The sequence below is a fragment of the Oncorhynchus tshawytscha genome, linkage group LG05 (genome assembly GCF_018296145.1).
Source record: "Oncorhynchus tshawytscha isolate Ot180627B linkage group LG05, Otsh_v2.0, whole genome shotgun sequence".
Taxonomy (NCBI): domain Eukaryota; kingdom Metazoa; phylum Chordata; class Actinopteri; order Salmoniformes; family Salmonidae; genus Oncorhynchus; species Oncorhynchus tshawytscha.
The window spans coordinates 24,775,199-24,794,502 of NC_056433.1; the positions used below are offsets into that span (position 1 = coordinate 24,775,199).

A 19,304-nucleotide genomic window follows, 5' to 3' on the forward strand; every position below is an offset into this window, starting at 1 on the left:
CTTACCGCCCCAATAGGTCCACAGACGATGCAATCGCATCCACACTGCCCCTAACCCATCTGGACAAGAGGAATACCTATGTGAGAATGCTGTTCATCGACTACAGCTCAGCATGTAACACCATAGTACCCTCCAAACTCGTCATCAAGCTCGAGACCCTGGGTCTCAACCCCGCCCTGTGCAACTGGGTACTGGACTTCCTGACGGGCCGCCCCCAGGTGGTGAGGGTAGGTAACAACATATCCACCCCGCTGATCCTCAACACTCGGGCCCCACAAGGGTGCGTTCTGAGCCCTCTCCTGTACTCCCTGTTCACGCTCAACTGCGTGGCCATGCACGCCTCCAACTCAATCATCAAGTTTGCGGACGACACTACAGTGGTAGGCTTGATTACCAACAACGACGAGACGGACGACAGGGAGGAGGTGAGGGCCCTCGGAGTGTGGTGTCAGGAAAATAACCTCACACTCAAAGTCAACAAAACAAAGGAGATGATCGTGGACTTCAGGGAGCACCCCCCTATCCACATCGACGGGACAGTAGTGGAGAGGGTAGTAAGTTTTAAGTTCCTCGGCGTACACATCACGGACAAACTGAATTGGTCCACCCATACAGACAGTGTTGGGAAGAAGGCGCAGCAGCGCCTCTTCAACCTCAGGAGGCTGAAGAAATTTGGCTTGTCACCAAAAACACTCACAAACTTCTACAGATGCACAATCAAGAGCATCCTGTCGGGCTGTATCACCGCCTGGTACAGCAACTGCTCCGCCCACAACCGTAAGGCTCTCCAGAGGGTAGTGAGGTCTGCACAACGCATCACCGGGGGCAAACTACCTGCCCTCCAGGACACCTACACCACCCGATGTCACAGGAAGGCCATAAAGATCATTAAGGACAACAACCACCCGAGCCACTGCCTGTTCACCCCACTATCATCCAGAAGGCGAGGTCAGTACAGGTGCATCAAAGCAGGGACAGAGAGACTGAAAAACAGCTTTTATCTCAAGGCCATCAGACTGTTAAACAGCCACCACTGACATTGAGTGGCTGCTGCCAACACACTGACTCAACTCCAGCCACCTTAATAATGGAAATGGATGGAAATTGATGTAAAAATATATCACTAGCCACTTTAAACAATGCTACTTAATATAATGTTTACATACCCTACATTACTCATCTCATATGTATATGTATATACTGTACTCTATATAATCTACTGCATCTTTATGTAATACATGTATCACAGGCCACTTTAAACTATGCCACTTTGTTACATACCCTACATTACTCATCTCATATGTATATACTGTACTCGATACCATCTACTGCATCTTGCCTGTGCCGTTCTGTACCATCACTCATTCATATATCTTTATGTACATATTCTTTATCCCTTTACACTTGTGTGTATATAAGGTAGTAGTTTTGGAATTGTTAGGTTAGATTACTCGTTGGTTATGACTGCATTGTCGGAACACAAGCATTTCACTACACTCGCATTAACATCTGCTAACCATGTGTATGTGACAAATAAAATTTGATTTGATTATCGAACAAAGGGACCATTTGTGATGTAACTGGGACCTTTTGGAGTGCCAAAAGAAGAAGATCATCAAAGGCAAGGCATTTTTTATATCGCTATTTCTGACTTTCGTGTCGCACCTGCCTGGTTGAAATATGTTTTTCATGTGTTTGTATGCGGGGCGCTGTCCTCAGATAATCGCATGGTTGCTTTCGCTGTAAAGCCTTTTTGAAATCTGACACGGCGGCTGGATTAACAAGAAGTTAAGCTTTATTTTGATGTATTACACTTGTGATTTTTATGATAGTTAAATATTTAGAGAGATTTGAATTTGGCGCTCTGCAATTTCACCGGATGTTGTCGACTTTCCCAAACAGGTTTTAAGTGCATTACCCATCATATACCAGTAGGAGTCAATGTTTAGGCAGGAACTGTTTGACTGTGGCTTCACATTTTATTTTTAATATACCTCTTTATTTAGGTTGATGGAATGTCTAGAGGAGACTTTGGGTCTGTCTGATAAGGTAAATTAAGCCTGTTAGCTAGGTTTGCTAGCTAGCTAGAATGGCATTGCCCTCCATCCCCATTTACAATTAAACAATTTGGGAAAGCTAACGTTATAACTTACTAACTTACTGGTAGAGCAACTAAGCCAGTTACTGGCTGTCAATATCACAGAGTTGTGTTACATGGCTATCTAGCCATATCTTGTTTTTGATTTTTATTTAGCTGTGAAGTTGTGCGTAGTGTAGGTGACGTCAAAGGCATTGCAGTGTATTTTTTTTGTTATACATGTTACAAAAGATTATCTCATAGAACAAAACATAAGATCCCTTATTTTCTGCGTTTATCCCCCAAAAAACATCCCCCCCATAGGCTTTTCCCAACGAGCCATGGTGGAGTTAGCCTCCTTGTACCTATTGCTTGATTTATGAAGGTCAACAAACAATTGTCTCTTTTCATTTGAGAGTTCTTTACCTTTCCCCACGGTGATGGATTACAAATGGATTTTACATGGTCAGAGCCTTGAGAATGACTTAAAAAAGTAGAATGTTCACAGATTTTTATTTCTGTTTTATTTTATTTATAAGAATCTTTAGGAGTGCGAACAATTTGGACACATATCTTTTTGAGAGAAAAAATATAACTTGTTAAAGAGAATCTATCATCTCCCTAAGTAATTATATTAGTATAAAATAATTGAATATCCTTTTTTTATAATACAATATAGCTCAGTATGTGTATTATTCATTTATACAGTCTTTCCCCCCCTAATCTTTATCAAGGGTGCCAATCATTTTGGAGGTGACTGTATACATTACAGTGCTGCTTATAAATGCCTGCTCGTTGTGTGTGTCCATTCTAACAGGATGTTTGATGGAATCTCTGACCAGAGGGAAAACAGGGAAAATACATGCTTAACCATGTAGTCCCTTAGACACAGATCTTAGATAAGCTTACCCTCCCCAAATCCTAAACTTAAACATCAGAGTGAAAAATACTAATCTGAACATAGATCAGTGTTTAGGGGGACAACGTCATCATCCTACTCTAATTGCTTTAGTTTCCATTCGGGCTATGACGGTGGAAACTAACATGTTTCTTACTCCAATGGTGTAGTCGTAGCATAATGATTGCCATGCTCAGAGTGGTCTCAAGTGAAATAAACATTAAGGCTCTGACCTAAATCGGACCGGGTTTTTCGCAACAGAGGGATTTAAAGGCTTGTAAATTAATCTCCTGCATTACTTAGGCCTAGCCCACCATTTCAAAGTCTATAGGTTCCCATTCCTAGCAGCGACGTGCAGCTAGCTACATTAAAACTAAATTGGTTTTGATTTAAGAACTAATTGACCCCCAAACACATAAAGCTGATCACAAGATGGCTTGGGACCACTAGACGAATATTATACCCTTCAGGTTGTTATCTAATGGTTAACCCTAAAACAACACTGGGTAGGGGTCAAGAACTGAAGGAAAGCTGCCTTGTGAGAAGCTCTGTTAAACGTGTTGGATGACAGGCCAACCAGTGTGACCGCCCTTCTGCAGAGCCCTGAGGTCAAATTCAAAGCCAGAAATTGATTCAGGGCTCTGGTTAGGCCTAGAAATGAGCCAATTGTAGTACCCCTCAGAGTGGCTTGGGCCCTGGGGATGTAGACTGAGGTATGGTGGTGATATGGGGGCCTTTAGTTATGTTCAGACAGACAGAGACAGACAGACAGAGAGAGAGAGAGCATTGACAGCTCACAGTCTCTGTTACCAACTATCCTCTGTTGGCCAAATATCCTAATGATGTTAATCCTAATCCTGATTTAGCTATCTAATATAGTCAGCCAAATCAATAATGATCCCTGTCATCATAATCCCCCACAACATGATGGAACTAATCTGGTCATTCATCCCTGAGAGGGGTCTTGGCACGACACTCCTTCCTCTGTTAGTACCACAGTATGCTTCATGCCAGCGTACAACATACATTATTCATACTGGCACAATGAATAAATCATCACATCAGAAAATATTCCTCTCTCCATCAGAGAGGAATGGACCCTGCCTGGATGGATATGCTCGCTCACCCTATGGCTGGATGGCTTCTCCCCATTGGCAGGGTTCGTGTGAACGTGTGTGTGTGTGTGTGTGTGTGTTTGAACATATGTGTGTGTGTAGGGCAAGCCCAGCCCCAGAAGTGACTTGTCTTATCAACTCTATGCAAGAATTTGCTATGAGTCGTCTTAGGAAATCAACATTCTCTGTGTTGGTCTTGCCAACCACCAATGTCACACCACTGAGAAGCAGAGGTGACATCATGTAAAGTCTGATATCTGATTGGAGGTTAACTTTAAAGTAATACTAGTGGTCAACCAGGTTTTGAATCCAAACAACTCAGATGGTTATACAAGGGTCTAAGATTCATTGTTCTTTCTCTTATTTGTTTCTGCCCAGCTGTGGTGAGATTCTTTTTTCTCTCTCACTTTCTTCTCTCTTTTTTCTCTCTCTCTTTTTCCCCCTGTTTCTTTTCTCTCTTTCTTTCTTTTCTGTTTCTTTTTTTCTCTCTTTCTTTCTTTTCTGTTTCTTTTCTCTCTCTTTTTTCCCCCTGTTTCTTTTCTCTCTTTCTTTCTTTTCTGTTTCTTTTTTTCTCTCTTTCTTTCTTTTCTGTTTCTTCTTGCTCTTTCTTTTCTGTTTCTTCTCTCTCTTCTGTTTCTTTTCTCTCTTTCTTTCTTTTCTGTTTCTTTTTTTCTCTCTTTCTTTCTTTTCTGTTTCTTCTCTCTCTTCTGTTTCTTTTCTCTCTTTCTTTCTTTTCTGTTTCTTTTTTCTCTCTTTCTTTCTTTTCTGTTTCTTCTTGCTCTTTCTTTTCTGTTTCTTCTTGCTCTTTCTTTTCTGTTTCTTTTTTTCTCTCTTTCTTTCTTTTCTGTTTCTTCTTGCTCTTTCTTTTCTGTTTCTTTTTTTCTCTTTCTTTCTTTTCTGTTTCTTCTTGCTCTTTCTTTTCTGTTTCTTCTCTCTCTTCTTTTTCTTCTCTCTCTTCTGTTCTGTTTCTTCTTGCTCTTTCTTTTCTGTTTCTTCTCTCTTTTCTGTTTCTTCCCTTTCTTTCTTCTCTCTCTCTTCTGTTTCTTCCCTCTCGTTCTTTCCTGTTTCTTCCCTCTCTTTTCTGTTTCTTCCCTTTCTTGTTTCTTCCCTCTCTTTTCTGTTTCTTCCCTTTCCTGTTTCTTCCCTCTCTTTCTTTCTTTCTTTCTTTCTGTCTTTTCTGTTTCTTCTTCTCTCTCTTTCTTTTGTTTCTTCTCTTTCTTTTCGGTTTCTTCCCTCTCTCTCTTTCTTTTCTGTTTCTTCTCTCTCTTTCCTGTTTGTTCTCGTTCTCTTTCTTTCTGTTTCTTCCCTCTCTCTCTTTCTTTCTGTTTCTTCCCTCTCTTTTGTTTCTTCCCTCTCTCTCTTTCTTTTGTTTCTTCCCTCTCTCTCTTTTGTTTCTTCCCTCTCTCTCTTTCTCTTTCTTTTGTTTCTTCCCTCTCTCTCTTTCTTTTGTTTCTTCCCTCTTTCTTTTGTTTCTTCCCTCTCTCTCTTTCTTTTCTTTTGTTTCTTCCCTCTCTCTCTTTTCTTTTGTTTCTTCCCTCTCTCTCTTTTTGTTTCTTCCCTCTCTCTTTTCTTTTGTTTCTTCCCTCTCTCTCTTTTTTGTTTCTTCCCTCTCTTTTCTTCTTTTCTTTCTTTCTTTTGTTTCTTCCCTCTCTCTTTTTTGTTTCTTCCCTCTCTCTCTCTTTTTTTGTTTCTTCCCTCTCTCTCTTTCTTTTCTTCCCTCTCTCTCTTTTTGTTTCTTCCCTCTCTCTCTTTTGTTTCTTCCCTCTCTCTCTCTTTTTTCTTCCCTCTCTCTCTTTTTTTTCTTCCCTCTCTCTCTCTTTCTTTTGTTTCTTCCCTCTTTCTTTTTTTGTTTCTTCCCTCTCTCTTTCTCTTTCTTTTGTTTCTTCCCTCTCTCTCTTTCTTTCTTTTGTTTCTTCCCTCTCTCTCTCTTTCTTTCTTTTGTTTCTTCCCTCTCTCTCTTTTCTTTCTTTTGTTTCTTCCCTCTCTCTCTCTTTCTTTCTTTTGTTTCTTCCCTCTCTCTCTTTTCTTTCTTTTGTTTCTTCCCTCTCTCTCTCTCTTTTTTGTTTCTTCCCTCTCTCTCTTTTTCTTTCTTTTGTTTCTTCCCTCTCTCTTTTTTTGTTTCTTCCCTCTCTCTTTTTGTTTCTTCCCTCTCTCTCTTTCTTGTTTCTTCCCTCTTCTCTTTCTTTCTTTTGTTTCTTCCCTCTCTCTCTTTTTTCTTTTGTTTCTTCCCTTCTCTCTTTCTTTCTTTTGTTTCTTCCCTCTCTCTCTCTTTCTTTCTTTTGTTTCTTCCCTCTCTCTCTTTCTTTCTTTTGTTTCTTCCCTCTCTCTCTCTTTTTTTTGTTTCTTCCCTCTCTCTCTCTTTCTTTCTTTTGTTTCTTCCCTCTCTCTCTTTCTTTCTTTTGTTTCTTCCCTCTCTCTCTTTTTTTGTTTCTTCCCTCTCTCTCTCTTTTGTTTCTTCCCTCTCTCTCTCTTTTGTTTCTTCCCTCTCTCTCTCTTTTGTTTCTTCCCTCTCTCTCTTTCTTGTTTCTTCCCTCTCTCTCTTTTGTTTCTTCCCTCTCTCTCTTTCTTGTTTCTTCCCTCTCTCTCTTTCTTTCTTTTGTTTCTTCCCTCTCTCTCTCTTTCTTTTTTGTTTCTTCCCTCTCTCTTTTCTTGTTTCTTCCCTCTCTCTCTTTCTTTCTTTTGTTTCTTCCCTCTCTCTCTCTTTCTTTCTTTTGTTTCTTCCCTCTCTCTCTTTCTTTCTTTTGTTTCTTCCCTCTCTCTCTCTTTCTTTCTTTTGTTTCTTCCCTCTCTCTCTCTTTCTTTCTTTTGTTTCTTCCCTCTCTCTCTCTTTCTTTTCTTTTGTTTCTTCCCTCTCTCTCTCTTTCTTTCTTTTGTTTCTTCCCTCTCTCTCTCTCTCTTTTGTTTCTTCCCTCTCTCTCTCTTTCTTTCTTTTGTTTCTTCCCTCTCTCTCTTTCTTGTTTCTTCCCTCTCTCTCTTTCTTTCTTTTGTTTCTTCCTCTCTCTCTCTCTTTTTTTTTGTTTCTTCCCTCTCTCTCTTTCTTTCTTTTGTTTCTTCCCTCTCTCTCTCTTTTTGTTTCTTCCCTCTCTCTCTCTTTTGTTTCTTCCCTCTCTCTCTCTTTTGTTTCTTCCCTCTCTCTCTTTCTTTTGTTTCTTCCCTCTCTCTCTTTCTTTCTTTTGTTTCTTCCCTCTCTCTCTCTTTCTTTCTTTTGTTTCTTCCCTCTCTCTCTTTCTTTCTTTTTGTTTCTTCCCTCTCTCTCTTTTTTGTTTCTTCCCTCTCTCTCTCTTTTGTTTCTTCCCTCTCTCTCTTTTGTTTCTTCCCTCTCTCTCTCTTTTGTTTCTTCCCTCTCTCTCTTTTTGTTTCTTCCCTCTCTCTCTTTCTTGTTTCTTCCCTCTCTCTCTCTTTTTGTTTCTTCCCTCTCTCTCTCTTTTGTTTCTTCCCTCTCTCTCTCTTTTTTGTTTCTTCCCTCTCTCTCTCTTTTGTTTCTTCCCTCTCTCTCTCTTTTGTTTCTTCCCTCTCTCTCTCTTTTGTTTCTTCCCTCTCTCTCTCTTTTTGTTTCTTCCCTCTCTCTCTCTTTTTTTTCTTCCCTCTCTCTCTCTTTTGTTTCTTCCCTCTCTCTCTTTCTTGTTTCTTCCCTCTCTCTCTTTCTTTCTTTTGTTTCTTCCCTCTCTCTCTTTTCTTTCTTTTGTTTCTTCCCTCTCTCTCTTTCTTTCTTTTGTTTCTTCCCTCTCTCTCTCTTTTTGTTTCTTCCCTCTCTCTCTCTTTTGTTTCTTCCCTCTCTCTCTTTCTTGTTTCTTCCCTCTCTCTCTTTCTTTCTTTTGTTTCTTCCTCTCTCTCTCTTTCTTTCTTTTGTTTCTTCCCTCTCTCTCTTTCTTTCTTTTGTTTCTTCCCTCTCTCTCTCTCTCTCTTTTGTTTCTTCCTCTCTCTCTTTTTGTTTCTTCCCTCTCTCTCTCTTTTGTTTCTTCCCTCTCTCTCTCTTTTGTTTCTTCCCTCTCTCTCTTTTTGTTTCTTCCCTCTCTCTCTCTTTTGTTTCTTCCCTCTCTCTCTTTCTTGTTTCTTCCCTCTCTCTCTTTTGTTTCTTCCCTCTCTCTTGTTTCTTCCCTCTCTCCCTCTCTCTCTCTTTTGTTTCTTCCCTCTCTCTCTCTTTTTTGTTTCTTCCCTCTCTCTCTCTTTTGTTTCTTCCCTCTCTCTCTCTTTTGTTTCTTCCCTCTCTCTCTTTCTTGTTTCTTCCCTCTCTCTCTTTTGTTTCTTCCCTCTCTCTTGTTTCTTCCCTCTCTCTCTTTTGTTTCTTCCCTCTCTCTCTCTTTTGTTTCTTCCCTCTCTCTTTCTTGTTTCTTCCCTCTCTCTCTCTTTTGTTTCTTCCCTCTCTCTCTCTTTTGTTTCTTCCCTCTCTCTCTTTCTTGTTTCTTCCCTCTCTCTCTTTTGTTTCTTCCCTCTCTCTTGTTTCTTCCCTCTCTCTCTTTTGTTTCTTCCCTCTCTCTCTCTTTTGTTTCTTCCCTCTCTCTCTTTTGTTTCTTCCCTCTCTCTCTCTTTTGTTTCTTCCCTCTCTCTTGTTTCTTCCCTCTCTCTCTTTTGTTTCTTCCCTCTCTCTCTCTTTTGTTTCTTCCCTCTCTCTTTTTGTTTCTTCCCTCTCTCTCTTTTGTTTCTTCCCTCTCTCTCTCTTTTGTTTCTTCCCTCTCTCTCTTTCTTGTTTCTTCCCTCTCTCTCTTTTGTTTCTTCCCTCTCTCTCTCTTTTGTTTCTTCCCTCTCTCTCTTTCTTGTTTCTTCCCTCTCTCTCTTTTGTTTCTTCCCTCTCTCTTTTGTTTCTTCCCTCTCTCTCTCTCTCTCTTTTGTTTCTTCTCTCTCTCTTTATTTTGTTTCTTCCCTCTCTCTTTCTTTTCTGTTTCTTCCCTCTCTCTCTTTCTTTTCTGTTTGTTCTCGCTCTTTCTTTCCTCTCTCTCTCTTTTGTTTCTTCCCTCTCTTTCTTTCTGTTTCTTCCCTCTCTTTCTTTCTGTTTCTTCCCCCTCTCTTTTCTTTTTCCTCTCTTTTCTGTCCCACATGGACTTTTGGTTTCTCTCTCTCTCTGACCATGATTAGAATGTCTTGTAATGCATGTAAATGCTTTGTAACTTAATTTTATGCTTTTGCATGTGAATCAATAAATATAGTAATTAAATACACTTGGATTTCAAATTCAATTCTCGGACATTTCTTCATAGTCTATTACTTTAACTCAACCATATTCTCTTGCATATTGCTAATTACATTATAGAGTCAGATAAAGATAATTCATTTAATAGGCTAATTGCTTAGTCTTATTACGAGGTGCATGTGAGGTATTTATAATATCAAACATGATAAATATTACTGTCCAATGAGTGCAGTGAATGTATGCACAAGCGTGCTGGCGCCGGAACAGAACTGAAGACGTTTTACGTGCCCCCAAACAATTGTGTTTTATTGTTTGTTTATCTGTGTTGTTTGTAACTTGTTTTTTAAAACTATTTTTGTCTATAATGTTGCCGCTACCGTCTCTTATGACCGAAAATAACTTCCAGACATCAGGACTGCGATTACTCACCACGGACTATCAGAAAACATTTTCTTCTTTCACGACTGACGAGCCCGAGAATATACGGATCCCTCGAGAACAGGCCCCGACCCCAGAGATCTGCGTGAACAAGAGGCGAAGAAAGAGAGGCCGAAAGGGCAGGCTGCCTTCTGAGGAGTAGGAGGTGATCGAATAAACCCCCACTCCCCTCAATTCTACCAACGGGACATTAAAACTGTAGCATCTTATGCTTCACGGAGCTGCGGCTGAACGACCACAATATCAACATACAGCTGGCTGGTTATACAATGTGCCGGCAGGATAGAACAGCGGCGTCTGGTAAGACAAGGGACGGCGGTCTATGTATTTTTGTAAACAACATCTGGTGCAAGATATTTAAGGAAATCTTAAGTCATTGCTCGCCTGAGGTAGAGTTACTCATGATAAGCTGCAGACCACATTACCTACTGAGAGAGTTTGTCTATATTCTTTGTAGCGGTTTATATACCACCACAGTCAGAGGCTGGCACCAAGATAGCATTGAATGAGCTCTATTCCGCTATAAGCAAACAAGAAAACGCTCACCCAGAGCCGGGGACTTTAATGCAGGGAAACTTAAATCAGTTTTACCTAATTTCTATCAACATATTAAATGTGCAACCAGAGGGAAAATAACTGTACACCACCTATACTCCACACACAGAGATGCATACAAAGCTCTCCCTCGCCCTCCATTTGGCAAATCTGACCATAATTCCATCCTCCTGATTCTTGCTTACAAGCATAAATTAAAGCAGGAAGCACCAGTGACGAGATCAATAAAAAAGTGGTCAGATGAAGCAGATGCTAAGCTACAGGACTGTTTTGCTAGCACAGACTGGAATATGTTCCGGGATTCCTCTAATTGCATTTGAGGAGTACACCACATCTGTCATTGGCTTCAACAATAAGTGCATCGATGATGTCGTCCCCACAGTGACCATACGTACATACCCCAACCAGAAACCATGGATTACAGGCAGCATCTGCACTGAGCTAAAGGGTAGAGATGCCGCTTTCAAGGAGCGGGACCCTAACCTGGAAGCTTATAAGAAATCCGGCTATGCCCTCCGATGAACAATCAAACAGACAAAGTGTCAATACAGGACTAAGATCGAGTCGTACTACACCGGCTCTGATGCTCGTCGGATGTGGCAGGGCCTGCAAACCACTACAGACTACAAAGGGAAGCACAGCCGAGAGCTGCCCAGTGACACGAGCCTACTGGACGAGCTAAACTACTTCTATGCTCGCGTCGAGGCAAATAACACTGAAACATGCACGAGAGCACCAGCTGTACCGGAAGACTGTGATCACGCTCTACGCAGCCGATGTGAGTAAAACCTTTAGACAGGTCAACATTCACAAGGCCGCAGGACCAGATGGATTACCAGGACTTGTACTGCGAGCATGCGGTGACCAACTAGCAAGTGTCTTCACTGACATTTTCAACCTCTCCCTGTCCGAGTCTGTAATTCCAACATGTTTTAAGTAGACCACCATTGCTTCTGTGCCCAAGAACACTAAGGTAACCTGCCTAAATGACTACCGACACGTAGTACTCACGTCTGTAGCCATGAAGTGCTTTGAAAGGCTGGTCATGGCTCACATCAACACCATCATCCCAGAAACCCTAGACCTACTCCAATTTGCACACCGCCTCAACAGATGATGCAGTCTCTATTGCACTCAACACTGCCCTTTCCCACCTGGACAAATGGAACACCTATGTGAGAATTGTAGCTCATCAATAGGCTAAGGACCCTGGGACTAAACATCTCCCTCTGCAACTGGATCCTGGACTTCCTGACAGGCCCCCCCAGGTGGTAAGGGTAGGTAACAACACATCTGCCACGCTGATCCTCAACACAGGGGCCCCTCAGGGGTGCTTGCTCAGCCCCTCCTGAACTCCCTGTTCACTCATGACTGCACGGCCAGGCACGACTCCAACACCATCATTAAATTTGCCGATGACACAACAGTGGTAGGCCTGATCACCGACAACAACGAGACAGCCTATAGGGAGGAGGTCAGAGACCTGACCGACCGTGTGGTGCAAGGACAACAACATCTCCATCAACGTAATCAAGACAAAGGAGATGAATGTGGACTACAGGAGAAAGAGGACCGAGCATGCCCCCATTCTCATCGACGGGGCTGCAGTGGAGCAGGTTGAGAGCGTCAAGTTCCTTGACGTGAACGCCCCAGTACATCACTTGGGCCAAGCTTCCTGCAATCCAGGTCCTCTAAATCAGGCTGTTTCAGAGGAAGGCCCTGAAAATTGTCAAAGATTGCCTCCCTCCCCTCACCACACCACTGCCACTCTCAGTTGTAATCTATGCATAGTCACTTGAATTAACTCTACCTACATGTTGATACTACCTCAACTAACTGGTGCCCCCACACATTGACTCTGTACCGGCACCCCCGTGTATATTTTGTTAATTTTTACTGCTTTAATTACTTTTTACTTTTATCTCTTATTCTCATCTGTATTTTTTGAAACTGCACTGTAGGTTAGGTTCTTTTAAATAGGCATTTCACTGTAAGGTCTACACCTTTTGTAATCGGCACATGTGACTATTAAAATTTGATTTGATTTGACCGTGTGTGTGTGTGACATCAGGACCATGCATGGAGCCAGATCAGAGGGGGACTTCAACCATCGACCCCACGGCTGTGGTGAGTGTGACCTGGAACAAACACCATTCCACTCAGTGATTCTTATTGTTTTATGGCTTTTCCCAAGAACGCTGACCAGTGAATGATTACTAAGAGACAATCTGGGTGCACAAGCACCACCACTGACAACACTAACGTAGAACTAACTGGGAGTGAGTAAGGGCATACCAGATGCATTGAACTAAGGATATGTAACATGCTGACTCCACCGGCCACACGCGTCCGTCCACGTGCGCCATTGCGCGCATGTTAATTTTATCCATCCACACCAGACGCGATCATGACACGGAAGTTAAAATACCAAAACCAACTGTGAACGAACTATATTAATTTGGTGGCATGTTGAAATACACATGAAATATTTATGGACATTTAGCTACCTATCGTTTTTAGCTAGTTTGTCCTGGGAGAATAACATTAGGCTGTTATTTTACCTGAAATGCATGATCCTCTTTTTAGTTTCTTTGTAGAATTTTCACCAGGAGTCATACAAAATTGTGTGTTTCTCTACCCCGACTATTAATCCACAGATAAAAAGGGAAACCTAGTTAGTTATCATTAATTCATCTCTCTTTTTTTGTCTTTCAAGCAAGTGGGTCAGTATCTTCCTGATATCCAATAAGAGGAGACTTGAAGCTCGTGGAGCGTCTCAGATAGAACCAAGTTGTATTTTAGCGCTTGGCTACGCAGACACTCGTTCACGCTTGCGAGCCATGTGGTGAAATGATTGAATAACATGTATGTGTACATATATTTTGCAACACTCGCTCGCTCCCAACGTGGCCGGTGAGGTTTGCGTGTAAGGGTACATAAGATGCACACAATGATATGTAAGCATCAGAGACATATGGGCCTATAAACAGAGATATTACACTCTGGTATGTCTTAAGCAAACCAACATACAGTAAGACGCATAAGGACATGTAAGGACACATAAGATGCAGCAGAATAATGTCACAGCGAGCTTTCAGTGTCTTAAGGGTGGTATTAGTCTGGCTTGTCATTTAGCTCTGAGGACTAAAAAGTATGATTTCCCAGGGGTCCCTACTGCTGTGCAAAAGAGACCTAGACCTGACGTCTTCAGGGGAAGTAGGAGTGGGGGATCGAGGAAAAAGTCAGCGCAAACACGCAGAGAAGTGAGGGAGGATGTGGGTCAGTAAATGAGTGACTGAGGGGAATGAGAGCGAGCATGGATGTAAGGGTGTGTGTGTTTGTGTACTAGAGAAACAGCAAGAGAGTGCATATGTGCGTTCAAATTAGTGGTAAATTAGTGAGTGAAAGTGAGGCTCAATCCCAATACCCTCCCCCTCCGTTCTGTGCAATCCCCTGAGCCCCATCAAGACAGAGTGGTATCACAATTCAACTTGGTGCAAGGCGTAGTGCCTTTTCAGCCCTTTGGTAGGCCCACAATAAACGAAGCAAATCAACATGCAGTCTTTCTATCAAGTGTTTCCCAAAACTCCCATGAAGCTCTGCAACCCAACCCTGTCAAGTTGCTTCAAGAATAATAGCTGACAAGAATACTATTATGGAAGCAAATTTAAGTAATTATAACTTCATAAAGAATCATTAAAAGAACATTAGCCAGCTACTGTAGCTATACATTTAGCTTGCTATATGGGCATTTGACATTTGTATGAATTGTAGTTTGTGTTGTTTGATGTTTTAGGGACTCCTGAGCAAACCAAGGTGTCATCTTGTGAAACCCAATTGATATAAAGAATCTAGCTAAAGCATTTACTGCAAATGTAATAAACAATTTTGTAAGCTTGCCTTGCTGTTCATTAATAAAAACATACAAGATAGTCATGCAATGCAGCTGAAGTAACGTAGCTAACTCTTTTCTTGCTTATTGTATGTCTATGGATGGATGAGTAGCTACGTAGCTGATCTGTGCATGGACCCTAACACGTTTGGCACAATAGTTCAGAACAGCCATTAATCCCCAAGAAAATGAAGAAAATGACTGAGTGAAGGAAATGGGACTGTTACATTTCAAACTGCTATTATGGAATGAAATGTACATTACTACTCCACATTGAACTACAGCCAGAGGACGGGTACATTACTATTCCACATTGAACTACAGCCAGAGGACAGGTACATTACTACTCCACATTGAACTACAGCCAGAGGACGGCTACATTACTACTCCACATTGAACTACAGCCAGAGGACGTGTACATTACTACTCCACATTGAACTACAGCCAGAGGACGGGTACATTACTACTCCACATTGAACTACAGCCAGAGGACGGGTACATTACTACTCCACATTGAACTACAGCCAGAGGACGGGTACATTACTACTCCACATTGAACTACAGCCAGAGGACGGCTACATTACTACTCCACATTGAACTACAGCCAGAGGACGGGTACATTACTACTCCACATTGAACTACAGCCAGAGGACGGGTACATTACTACTCCACATTGAACTACAGCCAGAGGATGGGTACATTACTACTCCACATTGAACTACAGCCAGAGGACGGCTACATTACTACTCCACATTGAACTACAGCCAGAGGACGGGTACATTACTACTCCACATTGAACTACAGCCAGAGGACGGGTACATTACTACTCCACATTGAACTACAGCCAGAGGATGGGTACATTACTACTCCACATTGAACTACAGCCAGAGGACGGCTACATTACTACTCCACATTGAACTACAGCCAGAGGACGTGTACATTACTACTCCACATTGAACTACAGCCAGAGGACGGGTACATTACTACTCCACATTGAACTACAGCCAGAGGACGGGTACATTACTACTCCACATTGAACTACAGCCAGAGGACGGGTACATTACTACTCCACATTGAACTACAGCCAGAGGATGGGTACATTACTACTCCACATTGAACTACAGCCAGAGGATGGCTACATTACTACTCCACATTGAACCACAGCCAGATGATGGTACATTATAGACACATTGGTGTTCTGCTGTTTTCATTTGTTGCTCATATTAAAGTACTTATTTGGTGAATAAGAAATATAAGGAAATCTATTACTGCCGTCAGTACAGTCATTTCGGAAAAACAAGGCTTGTCGTCAATGAATTGCGTGGTAGGCTACCCTTTGGCCGCTTTTGCTGTTCGCGAATGATGTAGTGATGTCCCATTCCACAATGTGATTCATCTCTCCCCATCATTAGCTGCTCCATCCCACACTGAGGGACACTCGGAAACGAGGGGGAGGGGTATTGGGATTGAGCCAAAGTGTGTGTGTATGTTTCTAATGCGCTGGTGCCCACCCTGCTCGCGCCGTTTGATCTGCTGGATCTGGTCCACAGTGCTCTTGAGGATGTGGCACTTGTCTGGCTGGACGTTGAGGCTGGCGATGTCGCCCATGTTGGCAGACAGGAGCTCGGCCAGCTCGTCTATGTAACGACACTCCATCTCCCGCCGCCGCTTCTCCACACTGCAGGGACACACACACACACACGCAGGTTAGGTTTATAGTTGAGAAATGTTCATAACTTTGCTGAATGTGATTTCATGGAGTGTTAGCTGCAACCAAGTGAATTTCCCTTCACAATTAGTAAGGATCGCAAGATGGTTGGCGGAGAATAAAGGGTCACTAGACGACATACAAAACATATCCAAAACAATATACTTCCATCTCAGGAACATTTCCAGAATTAGACACGTCATCTCTCAGCCAGATTCCGAAAAATCGGTCCATGCATTTGTTTCACCTAGGCTAGACTACTGTAATGCCCTCCTCTCCAGCTGCTTAGACTCTACAATTAGAAGCCTACAACTGGTACAGAACACTGCAGCTCAGATTTTAACCAACACTAGAAGCCATTAGCACATCACTCCAGTTTTATCTGCACTACATTGGCTGCCTGTAAAGTATCGGTCTGATTTTAAGATCTTACTCTTAACTTTTAAGGCACTGCATGAACTTGCCACCTCTTATCTGACAGACATGCTCGTTCCCCATACAACCCTGGTCTGCTTACGGTTCCTTCATCCAGAACCAGGGGGCGGAGCGTTCTCTATTAAAGCACCTCAATTGTGGAACGGCTTGCACTGTCACGTAAGAGGAGCAGACACCATTAATGTTTTTAAATAACTGTTAAAACCCCACCTTTTTAGCCAGGCTTTTAATAGGCGATTGTTTCACACATCCTCTGTTTATGTTCTTTTATGATTGTTTTCATGTAAAAGTGTGTGGCAAATTTAAATGCACTTTAAATAAAAGTTTGATTTGTTTTGGTTTCATTACCATTCGCTCATCAGATTTGCAACCAATGCTGCTTATAGGGCACATCACTGCACTCCATACTCCTCATCTCTATATACCGGTCGCAAGACCCACAGGTTGATGGTTATTTATAAAACCCTCGTAGGCCTCACTCCCCCCTATCTCAGATACCTACTGCAGCCCTCATCCTCCACATATGACATCCGTTCTGCCAGTCATATTCTGTTAAAGGTCCCCAAAGCACACACATTCCTGAGTCGCTCCTCTTTTCAGTTCGCTGCAGCTAGCGACTGGAACGAGCTGCAAAAAAACCACTCAAATTGGAAAGTTATCTCCATCTCTTCATTCAAAGACTCAATCATGTACACTCTTACTGACAGTTGTGGCTGCTTCACGTGATGTATTGTTGTCTCTACCTTCTTGCCTTTGTGCTGATGTCGGTGTCCAAGAATGTTTGTACCATGTTAAGTGCTTCTACCATGTTGTGCTGCTGCCATGTGGTGTTGCTACCATGCTATTTTGCTGTTTTTGGTCTCTCTTTATGTAGTGTTATGGAGTCTCTCGTCGTGATGTGTTATCCCAGTAAATAAGAAATAGTTCTTAACTGACTTGCCTAGTTAAATAAAGGTTCAATAAATAATCATTTGACTTGACACAGGCCATGAAACACAAACAGATATCTAGTTCTAGAGTACAACAAAGTCAGGAGATGAAGGATTTCCTGAAGGACAGGAGACAAAGAGGTGAATGAGATGAGATCACGGCCCTGGGCTCATCAGAGAGTATCCAGGCAGACTGTCTGTCAGCTGCTGCAGCTGGGTTGGTACCAACGAGTGCTGGGCAAGGACGGAGAGGAGAGGAGGATCAGGGCTGTCGGATCTACAGGGACAGTGAGCCTCTCAATAATTCATGGCCTACATGAGGCCAGCATAAAGAGAGAGAGAGAACCTGCACATGTCCTCTACCTTATGCTTATTGGTCAATGTATGGTTATTTTGACCCTTGGTTATTGTTGTTACTGTTGTCCCGTTGACAATTTTGATTCTTATTATCTTAACATTGTAAATATCCAAAGTAAGCTTTTTGTTACGCCGTACATTGTTACGCCAATAAAGGAGAGGGAGAGAGAGATGGAGAAGCCTGACAGAGCAGTGTAGAAGACCAGTGCAGAGTAGTGGGAGAACAGCTGAGGAGAGGAGGACTAACCCTGCAGCCAGATTGTTATTCTTTCACCCAGCAGGGCATCATCACCTGACAAGGGGGATGAGAGGAACCCTGCTGAGATGCTATCCATCCTCTCTCATTTTTCCCCCTCGTTCCAATTCTCAAACGCACCGTCTTTCTCTCCATCTATCATTCTCTCTCACTCTCTCTGTCAACCATTTGCTCTACCTTCCGTCTCGCTCTCTCTCAATTCAATTCAATGGCTTTATTGGCATGGGAAACATATGTTAACATTGCCAAAGCAAGTGAAGTAGATAATAAACAAAAGTAGAAAAAATGTACAGTAAACAATACACTCAAAAAATACATTTCAAAAGTCATATTGGGCCTATATACAGTGTTGTAACGATGTGCAAATAGTAAATAAACATAAATGGGTTGTATTTACAATTGTGTTTGTTCTTCACTGGTTGCCCTTTACTTGTGGCAACAGTTCACAAATCGTGCTGCTTTGATGACACACTGTGGTATTTCACCCAGTAAATATGGGAGTTTATCAAAATCGGGTTTGTTTTCGAATTCTTTGTGGATCGGTGTAATCTGAGGGAAATATGTGTCTCTAATATGGTCAAACATTTGGCAGGAGGTCAGGAAGTGCAGCTCAGTTTCCACCTCAATTTGTGGGCAGTTTGCACATAGCCTGTCTTCTCAAAGCTTTCTTTAAGTTTGGGTCAAAGTCAAATCAAATTGCATTGATGTTAATGCGAGTGTAGCGAAATGCATGTGCTTCTACACTCAGCAAAAAAAATAAACGTCTCACTGTCAACTGCGTTAATTTTCAGCAAACTTAATTAACATATGTAAATATTTGTTTGAACATAAGATTCAACAACTGAGACATAAACTGAACATGTTCCACAAACATGTGACTAACAGAAATGGAATAATGTGTCACTGAACAAAGGGGGGGTCAAAATCAAAAGTAACAGTCCGTATCTGGTGTGGCCACCAGCTGCAGTGCATGTCCTCTTCATGGAATGCACCAGATTTGCAAGTTCTTGCTGTGAGATGTTACCCCACTCTTCCACCAAGGCACCTGCAAGTTCCCAGACATTTCTGGGGGGGAAGGCCCTAGCCCTCACCCTCCGATCCAACAGGTCCCAGACGTGCTCAATGGGATTGTGATCCGGGCTCTTCACTGGCTATGGAAGAACACAGACATTCCTGTCTTGCAGGAAATCACGCACAGAAAAAGCAGTATGGCTGATGGCATTGTCATGCTGGAGGGTCATGTCAGGATGAGCCTGCAGGAAGTGTACCACATGAGGGAGGAGGATGTCTTCCCTGTAACGCACAGTGTTGACATTGCCTGCAATGACGACAAGCTCAGTCCGATGATGCTGACACACCGCCCCAGACCATGACGGACGCTCCACCTCCAAATCGATCTCGCTCCAGAGGACAGGCCTCGGTGTAACGTTCATTCCTTCGACGATAAACGCGAATCCGACCATCACCCCTGGTGAGTCAAAACCGCAACTCATCAGTGAAGAGCACTTTGTGCCAG

At 42.4% G+C, this 19,304-nt stretch overlaps 1 protein-coding gene across 6 annotated transcripts in view; it reads right to left on the reverse strand.

The window, feature by feature from the left end:
• The window catches only part of ncoa1 (nuclear receptor coactivator 1), a 104,886-nt gene that overhangs the window by 31,552 nt on the left and 54,030 nt on the right, over positions 1 to 19,304 (reverse strand). For all 6 annotated transcript variants that reach the window (XM_024420432.2, XM_042321739.1, XM_042321737.1 and 3 more), the window contains one exon: positions 15,615 to 15,781. In XM_024420432.2, coding sequence (XP_024276200.2) covers positions 15,615 to 15,781 — 167 coding nt within the window. The remainder of the gene's footprint in view (positions 1 to 15,614; positions 15,782 to 19,304) is intronic.